The 12,385-nt window shown below is 48.1% G+C and overlaps 1 protein-coding gene across 4 annotated transcripts in view; it reads right to left on the minus strand.

Moving 5' to 3' along the window:
• APOO (apolipoprotein O) overlaps positions 1–12,341 on the minus strand; it is a 68,507-nt gene extending 56,166 nt beyond the window's left edge. Inside the window, exons 1-2 of one of the 4 annotated variants that reach the window (XM_055122905.1) lie at positions 11,825–11,896; positions 3,261–3,530 (exon numbers count right to left, since the gene is read on the minus strand). In XM_055122905.1, the coding sequence (XP_054978880.1) occupies positions 3,261–3,323 (63 nt within the window). In that variant the 5' untranslated portion in view covers positions 3,324–3,530; positions 11,825–11,896. Of the gene's footprint in view, positions 1–3,260; positions 3,531–11,824; positions 11,897–12,159 lie in introns of those variants that run through there. The other 3 variants (XM_055122906.1, XM_055122904.1, XM_055122903.1) reach the window with 3 other exon arrangements.
• Positions 12,342–12,385: the final 44 nt, after the last annotated feature.

Genomic DNA, 12,385 nt, shown 5'->3' on the forward strand with positions numbered 1-12,385 from the left:
GAGCCCACCCTCAGTGGTGCTTGGAGGTTGCTCGTGGACGTGCTCAGGGGACCCTGTGGTGCTGGGGATCAAAACCAGACCTCCTGTGTGCAAAGCTTGTTCTCCGCCCATTGAGCTGAGCTCTAGCTCTCTGCTCTCCTCTTTTAAGACATAATTCATCTACTTCTTCTGTCTCCTAGAGTTAGCTAAAACTCTCCTTTCTTTCTATTCCTTTCTTTGGGGGGATTGTGTGTGTGTGTGTGTGTGTGTGGAGGTGCCACAACCAGCTGTGCTCAGGGTTTACTCCTGGCTCTGCACTCACGGATCAATCCTGGCAGGGCTCGGGGGACCATATGGGATGCCGGGGATTAAACCCTAGTGGGCCACATGCCGGGGAAGTGTCCTACCCACTGAACTATCACTCCAGTCCCTAAGCTACAACAATGTCTATCTTAGAAAAAGATGGAAGAGTATCCAAAGCAGAACTCACTTCCAGATCAAAGTGAATCTACTCAAGTTGAAATTGATTAGCTTTATTATTTTCCCTCTTCGCTTCCCTTTGTTGTTCCTGCAAAGACAGGGGGTTGGCCTCTTTGCTGTGGCACGGAAAGGGCTGGCACTCAGGGCCCGCCGGCCTCACACTTGCCAGGCAGGTGCTCCACTCCAGAGATACCCCTGGCTGGGCACGCGCAGGCGTCTTTCCACAGTCCGAAAATCACACTGCTGACCTGCAACTCCAGGTCACTTCAGTGGGCGGATGTGAAGCCAAAAGGACTGAAAACGCCTGAGAGTCACGCCACGCTTTGCGGTTTACTATTCTTTTCATGCTGTGCCATTTGAACCTCCCAACAGTCCCACGCAATTGGCGGGGAATGTTCCTATCCCCACAGGACAGTCAGAGGGTGACTTAGGTTAAGAGTCCTCTTGAAAGCTGCCCAGCAGAAACCAGAACACTACGATTAGAGCCTAAGCCTGTCTTCATGACTGGGCCAGCAGTAGCGGGCAATGCTCTCCGCTGCTGAAGCGCAGGGAAAACAAATCAGTTCGACGCCTCAGTGGATTTATCCAGGTGAAAACGTATTCACTACGGGGCTAAAGAGACAGTACTGCCAGTAGCGCGCTAGCGTTGCACGAAGCTGACCCAGGTTCAAACCAGACATCCCATACAGACCCTTGAGTATGGCCAGGAGTGATCCCTGTGTGATAAGCAAAAATAACACCTAAGCATTGCCAGGGGTGGCCCCAAAACAAAACGTACTCGTGACAAGTCATCAAGGAGAATGCCCTCAGAGATGCTTACTTTGGTAAGAGGGAAATATTTATTATTTTTCAAATAGATGGTGCTTAAAATAATATGCAAGTAAAATAAACTTGCAGTACTTTTCCAATTTACAAATAAGTTTCCATTTAGCAAAGCAATTTTTCCATCTGTATTATTAGTAACATACTATTTGTGATAAGAAATTAATTTTAGACACACATCCCACATGAGCCCAGCTTGAGACTCATGATTAAATCTCAGAGGAGATATACACCAAGCCACACAAGTTCACGGGTACACCAATCACCCAGTTGAAAACTCTGGGGCACCCTCGGGAGGGGGACAGGCTGAATTCCCACCCTATCAAATCCACACCCAAGCCCCCCAGCTGCAGCCTAACTCCAGTGCTTCCTGACTAATCCCTGCAGAGATAGCAAACAGCCAGAATTCCTGGCACACTGGAGTTTCACGCTGAGAACTCTGGGGTCTTCTTGGAGTTGGGGCGGGCGTCCTTTCCCAACGGCCCTCCTACTTCTGGGAGCCCTGGCAGCCACACCCACACCCCGCAACCATGGCCACCTAAATGGACATGTTACATACCCTGGAGTTTCTGGAGGGACATCTCCAAATTTTACAATATTGACATCCAGATTAGACGGGAAAAGAACAGAGAAGCCAACTACACTCAACAAAAAAGGCTTAACTTACCAAGGAACAGCTTAGTAAACCCTCCGACAAAGATTTAATGACCCAATGGTGAGATATAACAATGTTCACAAATTTTATATAACTGAAATATTTTTAATAATTCCTTTAACCATTTATAACAAGCAATAAAAAATAAATTATTTTGTGCCTAAGGAGGCAGGCTTGGGGGTGATTATGAAAATGGTGACAATGCTGGGGACAAGGAAACTCGGGTGGTGGGTTTGGTCTTGGAATATTGAATGCCTGTAACTGTATCATGAACAACTTCTGCAAACCACGGTGTTTAAATAAAGGGAAAAATGTTAAATTAATTTAAGAAAAATAGCAATAAGGGCTGTGCATCAAGACCAAATAGCCACAAAGAATATGTAGGGTAATAATACCCACAGCCACCTACATGATGAATTTAGGTGCTTCTGAGAGGTGGTCTTTAGGAACAAATCAATCCCTGTCCTTCCAAAGGGAACTGGCTCAAATCTGCTTCCGCGAGACCACCCTTACCCCACCGCCGGTCCGGATCAAACCAGAGAAAACTTACACACCCTCAGATTCTAAATCACCTGATTAACACCTGTTAGTGTCCACAGATACTTCTGCAAGTCCAACCAGCTCAAAAACCAAATGATCATCCCCTCACTTGGCTCAACAATCAAATGATTACCCTCCACCCCCACCCAATAAACAAACTTAAGTCTCTACTTTCCCATCTCAATGACGTTCTAAGAGCCCCGTAACTTCCCGCCAAAAGCCTGAGCAACGTCCTTCAATCTTCGTCCTTCAATCTTCTTCGTCCCTCCTTGGCTACCTCTGATTGACAAGCAAATTTGGAATTAAATGCTTTTGGAGAGCCCCAAGACTGTGCCACCAAGCACTGTGGTGTAGCCTTTGACAGGATGCCGCACAAACATGAAAAAGGCTCCTTTTGTGGCACTGGAATTCGGGGTCTCACACATGCAAGGTAAGTGATTGGCTGCTGCACCACAGTTCATGTTTTTAGAGCACGTACTTTGTTTTTTCTTTTTGGCACCAGCACTTGATTTCTTAGCCGGGCCCGACACCACAGCTGCTCCCCGCCCATCAACACTTTATTCTTAATTCATTTTATGATAGTTTAGGTAACAGGTTTACAAGAGAGTTAATATTTCTAGTATGGATGCATAATGTTACTGCCGATCGCCGCCAAAGCAGAGCAGGCACACAATTTTGTACGAAGCATTGTGCTAAACTTGGGTCTGGGTTCCATTAATTAATCCCTAGTGTTCTACGTGTTTTGAAGATGAGGATACAGCGATGGAAAACATTAATTTCTCACCCCAGGTAACCTGGTGAAGCCCCGAGGTTGCGCTGAATGCTCTTCACATCTGGGGCCCTGCATGTGTTTTTCCTCTAGGCGTGGGAAGCCCTTCAGCCAGCTGGCACAGCTTTCAAGGTCAGGCCAGGCAGGTTCTGCTTTACAGTCTCCCGATGCCCCCTGCTGGTACCGCTGCACCAAGTCACTTCTCAAAATTGGCTCCTTACACAGATACAGAAAGGCTGCAAACCATTGTCTACTGCAGTGGTTTTTAACTAACCATGGGCCGGTCTGCAAGAAAGGGGAAGAGCTAGAGATTTAAAAAGGTTGAAGAACGATGCTCTAAATACTAGATGCCTGGGTTAGGGGCTGGAGTGACAGTACTATGGGTAGGGCATTTGCCTGGAGGGGCTGACCCGGGTTAGACCCCCCCACACACCTCATATGGTTCCTCAAACCCACCAGAAGTGATCTTACGCCCAGAGTCAGCAGTAAGCCCAGTAATCCCTGAGAACTGCAAGATGTAGCTCAAAAACAAAACCAAAAACATTAAATAAAAAATAAATACTAGATGCCTAGAGCCCAGGCCTAGAAATTCTTTTCCTTTTTCTTGTGTGTGTGTGTCTAATTCAATCACTGAATTACAAAGTTACAAAGATATTTATAGTTTCAGGTATATATTATTCCAACACCAACCCCTTCACCCACTACCCTCCACTTCGGTACCCAGTTTTCCTTCCACCCCTTAGCCTGCCTCTGTGGCAGGCACTTTCCCCCTCCGCCATTCTCCCAGTACCCCCTTCCCTAACTTATCCCCCTTACCCCTGTCCCAGTGCCAAGCTTCCTACCGAAGAACAGTTCTATGATTAGTTCCTATTGCCATTGGGCATTTGGTGTTGGGAAAACTAATTGGCCACATGCAAAAAAAAAATGAACTCAGACCTCTCTCTAATGCCTTGAACAAAAGTCAAACCAAAACAGATTAAAGACCTAGGTATCAGGCCTCAATCCATACGATATATAGCACTGCACTGTAGCACTGTCATCCCATTGTTCATCGATTTGCTCGAGCAGGCACCATAACGTCTCCATTGTGAGGCCTGTTGTTACTGTTTTTGGCATATCAAATACATCACAGGTAGCTTGCCAGGCTCTGCTGTGCAGGATACTCTTGGTAGCTTGCCAGGCTCTCCGAGAGGGACAGAGGAATCGAACCCAGGTTGGCCACAAGGCAAACGCCCTACCCGCTGTGCTATCGCTCCAGTCCATACGGTATATAGAGGAAAACATAGGCAGAACTCTCCAAGACATTGAAACTAGAGGCAGTTTTAAGGATGAAATGCCACTGACCAAGCAAGCAGAAGCAGAGATAAACAAACGGGACCACATTAAACTAAGAGACTTCTGCACCTCAAAAGAAATGATGACCAGAATACAAAGACTGGGAGAAATTGTTTGCCGTCCACTCATCCGACAAAGGGTTAATATCCAAGATACACAAAGCACTGGTAGCGCTCTACAAGGAAAAAAAGTCTAACCCTATCAAAAAATGCACAGAAGAGATAAACAGGAACTTCTTCAAAGAAGAAATACAAATGGCCAAAAGCATATGAAAAATGCTCTATGTCACTAATCATCAGGGAAATGCAAATAAAGACAACAAGATATCACCTCACACCAGAGACTGGCACTCATCAAAAAGAACAGCCTCCAGTGTTGGTGAGGATGGGGGCGGGGGGAGGAACCTCATTCACTGCTGGTGGGAACATCAACTGGTCCAGCCTTTTTGAAAGACAATATGGACATCCCTCAAGACACTAGCAACTGAGCCTCCATATGACCCAGCAACTCCACTCCTGGGAATATACCCCCAAGGGCCCAAAAGCACACATCAGGAAAGACATCTGCACTCCTATGTTCACTGCAGCTCCATGTACAGCAGCCAAAATAGGGAAACAACCCAAATGCCCACAAACAGATGACTGGATGAAGAAACTATAGTACATACGCACAAAGAGATACTACAAGGCCTCAAAAAAGATAAGGGCATGCAATTTGCTGCAATTTGGATGGATCTGGAGAGTATCAGGTTGAGTGAAATCAGCCAGAGGAAGAGGAACAGACTTGAGAATAATCTCTCTCACATGTGGAATATATAGGAATTCTGATGGTACTGGTCAGCCTGGAAATGGACACTTATGAAAGTGCCCCAGGAATTCATTCTAATGTGCAGTCAGGGCTGGGAATCAGTGCTCTATATTCCCTCTTTTACTTCGCAATATTTACCCCACTACATAGAAGTAGACATTTATGTCTTTCCTGTTAACACTTAAAGAGAAATTTTGCAGCCACCTAAGAGCAGGAAAAGGGAGAGGGTTTTTTCCCCCCAAAACTAGAGATTTGCAGTTAGATGCAATTTAGATGAACTGGAGTGCATCACATTAGGTGAGAAAAGTCAGGTCAAAACAAAAAAACAGATGTCACATCTGAGGTATCTACAGAAACAAAACAAGGTCATAGAGAGTAATGAACGAGGACAAGTCCTTGGCCTTGGATTACAAAACTGAGATTAGCAAACAGGGGAAGTTGCAGGGGTGGATGGGCATGAAGAAATGAAGAAGTGAACTAGAAGTAATGTAAGGACATTGACGAAAAGTATTGGGGATTTCGGTGTGTTGATGGGGTGCGGTAACTGTACATCAAGATGGTAAAAGTTAACTTTACTATAAACACATTACCTTCACTACAACAAATTTTTTAATTAAATCTGGGGGCAGATAATACTAAGGTAAAGGTGCTTGCCACGCATGTGGCAGATCCCAGTTATATCTGGCGCGAGGTCCCCCAAGCACTGCTGACAGTGACCCCCAAGTGCCATCAGGTATGACCTAAAATCAAAAAACCAACCAACAAAAAAACTAAACCTGGACCAGAGAGATAATTTTCAGAGCTGAGCACATGCTTTGCATATGGGTGACCCAGGTTCAATCCCCTGGGTACCCCTGAGAACAACCACTTAGCACACAACTTGGAGTAACCCCTGAGTACACAAAGTGTAATCCAGAATTGACCCCTCAAAAAAAAACCTAAATCTGGAGCTAGGGTTATGGCTCAAGTACCAGAGCAAATGCCTTGCAGTGTCTGGGTTCCCCTCTGGCACCGCAGGTGCCCAGATCCCAGCAGCTTCGGGTATGGCCCTGGTAGTCCCAGAACGAAATCTGATATATGGTCAGGATTCTGGAATTTGCCTCTTGAATATTTTGATCTGTGGCCAACGCCAGGGATTCTTTCCGCAGTAAAAAGTATATCTTTTCATTCCTACCTGCCAGGACACAGCAAATCTGTCTGGAAAACAATAAATATCTGGATAATGACTGCCATCTAAGAATGTGAATCTGTGAGACTGGAGTTGTAGTGCTCAACACTCAGGCTCCTGTAGCAGCATATGCAGAAGCTGCCTGGCAGGTCAGAGACACAGCACAAAGGGTGAGAACAGGCTTTGAATGCACTGTTGGGTTCAATCCTCCCCCAGCACCACCAGGAGTGACCCCTGACCCTACAGCAGGGAGAAGTCCTTGTGCACTGCTGGGTGTGCCCCTTAAAAAAGGGGGGGGGGAGGTAGGGGGGAAGGACAAATAAGGACAAACAACACTGCTTGCTGTAATAGAATGCACTATCCGGCAGCTTTTCAAATGTGTTTGTAATCCACCAGTGCCCCCTACTGATCAAAGCTGAGTAGCTAAATCAAAACTATGCGTTTAAATGTATTCTTTTTCTAAGAACATAACTAGTCACCCAAACTGTACTTTGCCCACTAACACCTATACTATCCACACCTTTGCCCTCCACTCCTAGTTGACCCCAACTGATAATGCTCAAACCCAGATCAATGCTACCAGTTTGCTCAGTCATACACCTGGGCATGGCAACTAAGGAGCAGCGAAAAGCAAGCAAGCAAGCAAGCAAGAGCAGACCCTGAGCACCCTCAGTACACAGTGCAAAAGCAGGGCCTGGATCTTGGTGGAGACTCTCAGCAAAGGCCTCAAAGCTCCCCTCCCTATATCTGAGTCCCTCAGTCAGAGCCTCTCCCAGTTCCCACTATGCACATAAAATCATTCCCTTCGAAAATACAAGAGATCATCTAGCTACCAATCTGCCTCAGTTCTTGCTACTCAAAGTATAACGAGGACCCAGCAGCAGCCCTGTGTACCAGGAGCCTGTTAGGAAATGGTGCCCATGAGCTTCCACCCCTGAATTACTGAATCAGAACCTGCATTTTCACAAGAGCCATACTTAAAATTTGAGAAGCACCACTGCTAGCCCTAATACTGCCATTTTATGCCAAATACTTTTACATATCTTGAGATAAAAATTCATCATTCACCTATAAACATTAACAAAAAATGGTGTAGTAGCTCCTCAACTGGAAAACAATGACTTCAATAGTATTGTAAACTATGTAGCACTGTTGTCCAGTTCATTGATTGGCTCAAGTGGGCACCAGTAATGTTTCCATTGTGAGACTTGTTGTTACTGTTTTTGGCATATCGAATATGCCACGGGTAGCTTGCCAGGCTCTGCCATGTGGGCTTGCCAGGCTCTCCGAGAGGGACTGAGAAATCGAACCCGGGCTGGCCGCGTGCAAAGCAAACGCCCTACCCGCTGTGCTATCGCTCCAGTGCATTTAAACTATATCTCAATAAAAATTGTTCACCAGAAAAAGGACAAAAAGAGATCAGTATACACCACTGAAAGATACAAAGAACAACTGGGTTTACAAAAATCATTGGCTGGAATCATTCCAGCCCCTTTCCGCCTCCTATCTCACAGGGGGAAATCTCCTTTTAAAGCTGAGGGACCTGCGCAGAAAGATAATACAAGAGGTAAGATGCTTTCGTGTGGATGACCCAGTTACATCCCAGGCACTGCACAAGGTCCTTTGAGCACTGTCAAGGGTCACTCCTGAGCACAGAGCCTGGTGTAGCCCAATACTTCCACTCTCCCAATTTTTTAAATAAAGGTGAGGGGCTCTTGGGTGGGGGCACTTGTCTTGCATGTGTGTGGCCCTGGGGTCTCTCCCCAGAACTGTGAGCAAAACTGAGGAATGTTTCAAAAGCTGCTAGCTGCCCTACATCCCTATACCACAAACCAAAATCTTGACTACGGGAAAGACGAAACTACAATTGTGACCCAACAGATCTCTCTAGTTCCCAGTCTCGCTCCTCCACAGTCAAGTTTGTCAAACAGTGTCTGTCCATTTACTCACCTCAATCACCATCCCACATGTATTTAGCTTTCACTTCCAGCAGAAAGCTACAAGTATAAAAGTGAAAGCTTGGGGCTGGAGCAATGGCACAGTGGGTAGGGCGTTTGCCTTGCACGCGGCTGACCCGGGTTCGATTCCCAGCATCCCATGTGGTCCCCTGAGCACCGCCAGGGCTAATTCCTGAGTGCAGAGCCAGGAGTAACCCCTGTGCATCGCCGGGTGTGACCCAAAAAGAAAGTGAAAGCTTTCCCAGTTGCCCAAAGGAACACCTCTCCAACTCATCTAACTCATCTTTCTGTAATGAATATTGCTGGCCATTCCCTCATTGTGTTCATTTCTCTCCAGTAACGTAATCCCATCTCAAGCTGATCCTGTTCAATCTAAACCAATCAGATCAAACTGATCATATTTGGTCCAATCAGACTGAAGTATAGTTGACTGTAATTCAAGTGTGAGAGTTCTCTTCTTATTTTCTCATTTTAGAGAATGGGAAAGCAGGTGTTACTGGTAGTCCCCTGGCAACCACAAGAATCAGTTTTAGTGTGAAGAGCCAAGAGACACATCCTGATTACATTTTTGGCTCACTTGAGCCCATCCTTCCTCTGGACTTTGTGAGAAAATTTTCCTTCAGCACTTAGGCTTTCCTGGCTGAAAGCATCCTAACATACGGTGACCACCATGAAACTTTCCTCCCTTGATTCTCTATATATCACTTTTGTGTACTCCCAAAATATACCTAAGGAAAGTTGCCTTTTGGAGCCAGGAGAGCAAGCTCAATGAGCTGAGTGCATGCGAAGTATGTCTTGTATACAAAAAGCCAGGGCTGATTCCCAAGTACCACCAGGAGCAAACCCTCGCGCACCTCCAAGTGTGAGCCCAAACCAAGGCCACTTCTCGAACATGTCTGGCCTCCTCTTCCCCTGCCTACTCCGAGCATTTTCATCTTCTCCATGGTCTCTCTTGATCTTTCCTATTCAAACTATGTCTGTTTTATGCAATGCCAAGGGACAGAGCCAGGGTCTCAAACAGGACAGGCCGCGCCACCGGTGTGCCAACCCCTCAAACTACGTGTTTGAATAATTTCAACACTCTTTCCCTTAACACTGAACCGTGCTACCGACACTGTCCCCAAAGCAGGCCTGCTGCAGATGGTCCCCAGCCAACCCACCTGAAGAACTTCTACTTGTATCTCAAAAGTAAACGCTTCTCTGAGGCATCCTCTGAAGTTCGGGGATTCCTGACCGTTTTATGTGCCATGGTCCCCCCTTCTCAAAACAGATTCTAACTGCATAAAAATACCATGTAAATTACTGCATAGGAATGCTTTTAAAACCCCAGATACGAAACAGTGACATGTGCCTCTTTACTAACTCATTGAGAAGGTATCGGGGCCTGGGTTAAACTACAGAGGGTAGGGCACCTGCCTCGCCTCAGCCAACCCGGGTTCCATCCCCCACCCCACATGGTCCCCCAAGCATTGCCAGGAGTAATTCCTGAGTGCAGAGCCAGGAGTTACCCATGATCACTACCAGGTGTGGCCCCCAAAACAACACCCCCCAAAGAAGATGTAACTACTGTAACTTTGAAGTGTTGATGAAAATAACTGTATTTTTCTAGGAGCCACATCTCGTGAGAGGTCAGCGAGGCTCAGCCCAGGAGGTGTGAGTCCGGCAGTGTTGGGTGGTCACCAGAACTACACGCATCAGTGCTTGGGGGGGTTTGGGAATGTGGTGCCGGGGCTCAAACTCAAGGCCTCATGCATGAGTGTGCTCTACCAGGTGAGCATCTCCCCCGCCCAACAATGATACTTTGAGATGTGCAATAGTAAAGTGCTATGAAAATGTCTGCGTACACTGGTGAAGGGACACGTGTTGGAAGCTGTACGACTGAAACCTAATCATTAACAACTTTGCGACTGTATCTCAGGGTGATTCAATTAAAAAGAAAATGTCTGTGACTTACTAGTGGTTTTGTGACTTCTACTGGTGACAGGTACTGCTACTACTACTGTGGTTTGTTGCTATAGTAACCCATTAATACCCTCCCCCCCAATTAACAACACTGCCATCATATCCCTGCTCATTGTGCAGTGTCACATCATACTGACATCAGCAAATGTGCTGCAAACGGTGCTTTACATTGGTAGTGCAGCCCTCTTGGAATCCAAGAGTCAAATGGAGAACCGAAAGCCAGGCAAACTGAGGAGCAGCCAGCCTCTGAGATAGAAGCAGTCATCTTTTAGTTCAGCCACTAGCCAAATTCAGCTGCTGAAACATGCCCACAAACGTATCCAAAGGAGGTGAGAAATAGTAAGTTACTGTAGTTTTAAGGCACTGGTTTTGTTGCAGCTCATTATTCAGCAACTGACAACTGAAACAGATACCTATGTTCAAAACAAGGCGAATTTCCATTGGAAACTAGTAAAAAAAAAATTTTCTCCCTCCGTTTGGAAAATCCCTGAATTCTATCCAGAAACCCTTTGAGGGGCTGAGGACCACGGGGGTTAGAACTGCTGGAGTAGATGTCGTTCTTTTCACTACCACAGAACACTGTTGAGACTCATAAACTACTCCAAACATGTCTTCTGGGTCACAAGCCTAAAGGTGAGCTGAGCCGCCAGGGATCTATCGAGTGAATGCGAGTTGTTTGTGGGACATGTCCTGCTGACGGAAGTCTGAGCTGCTAGAAAACAAAAGCAAACTATTAGGTGGCACTTCGTTTGCCTAGTTCAAGCGCTTCAAACATTCAAACATGCATGCTTGAATAACAGTAATAGTCCTGTAACAGTCCTATGAAGTAGATGCTACTTCCCTTCCACCCAAAGGCACAACAGAGAAGTGACTTGCCCAAGGTCACACAACCACGCGGGGGAAAATCTCGGCGCTGGGACGCAGAATCCCCGTTCTAGTCTTTACGACTGCGCCCAAAGCACATCGCAGGAGCCCCCCGAAACTGAAGCGTCGCTACTCGGAGATATGATCGGCTCCAGTTACTAAATCCCCTCGCCTTGGTCGACTGCCTTTCGGTTGGCTGCAGGAAAATGTAATTGACTAGCTCTGCTGTAGCAGAAGGGCCTCGCGCCCAGACGGAGACTTTCAGAAGTCGAGACACCAGGTCCCCGACAGGGAGGGGGCTGCCTCGCCGAAGGCGCCCGCTGCTCCCTGCGGCAGGGAGCATCCCGGCCCTCGCAGCCCTCCCCAGCAGCGTCCCCGAAGGTGACCCTCCCTCACCCGCGCGGCACGTTTGGCAACCTGACTCTGCCCGGCCGCCCAAGTCGAACCCCGCGGTCCCCCGAGCTCGCCTCGCCCCACGCACGAACCCGAGGGGGTACCCGCCGGCGGGGGGGGAGGGGTGGTGGTGGCGGCGGGCAGTTTGCGGGAGTCGCCCGGCCTTTTCCAGGCTCTCTTCCCGAGAAGGCCGAGCCGCAGGGCCCACCCACCGCTCACCCCCCGGGTCACGCCTCCACCCGGAAGCGGCCCGCTCAACGCGACCCGGTGAATGAAACTGCAAAGGAGGGACACGGCCAGCCCGGAGGCGGGAAAGGCCTCGCGGCGAGCCGGGCCCGGTCCCCGGAGAGGCCCACGAGAGCGCGGGGAGGGCTCCGGGAGGCCGGGGAGGGGTGGCGACAGCTGTGACCCGGCTCCACGCTCTCACCTTGAACATGTCTCTGGCAGCGGCGGCTCCGGCGGGGTCACCCCGGCCTTGGCCCCGCCCACTAGAGAGAGGCGGCTACGGCAGCCCGCAAGGGCCCGGATTCCGCCGCCTGCACGCGGACTGCGGCGTGGGCGGCGATGGTGAGGCCGGTACGATCCCGCGACGACTAGGCTAGAACGCTCGGGGGAGAAACGGCTACGTCGCAGAGATGCGCGTCGTGCCGGGC

The sequence above is a fragment of the Sorex araneus genome, chromosome X, assembly GCF_027595985.1.
Source record: "Sorex araneus isolate mSorAra2 chromosome X, mSorAra2.pri, whole genome shotgun sequence".
NCBI lineage: Eukaryota > Metazoa > Chordata > Mammalia > Eulipotyphla > Soricidae > Sorex > Sorex araneus.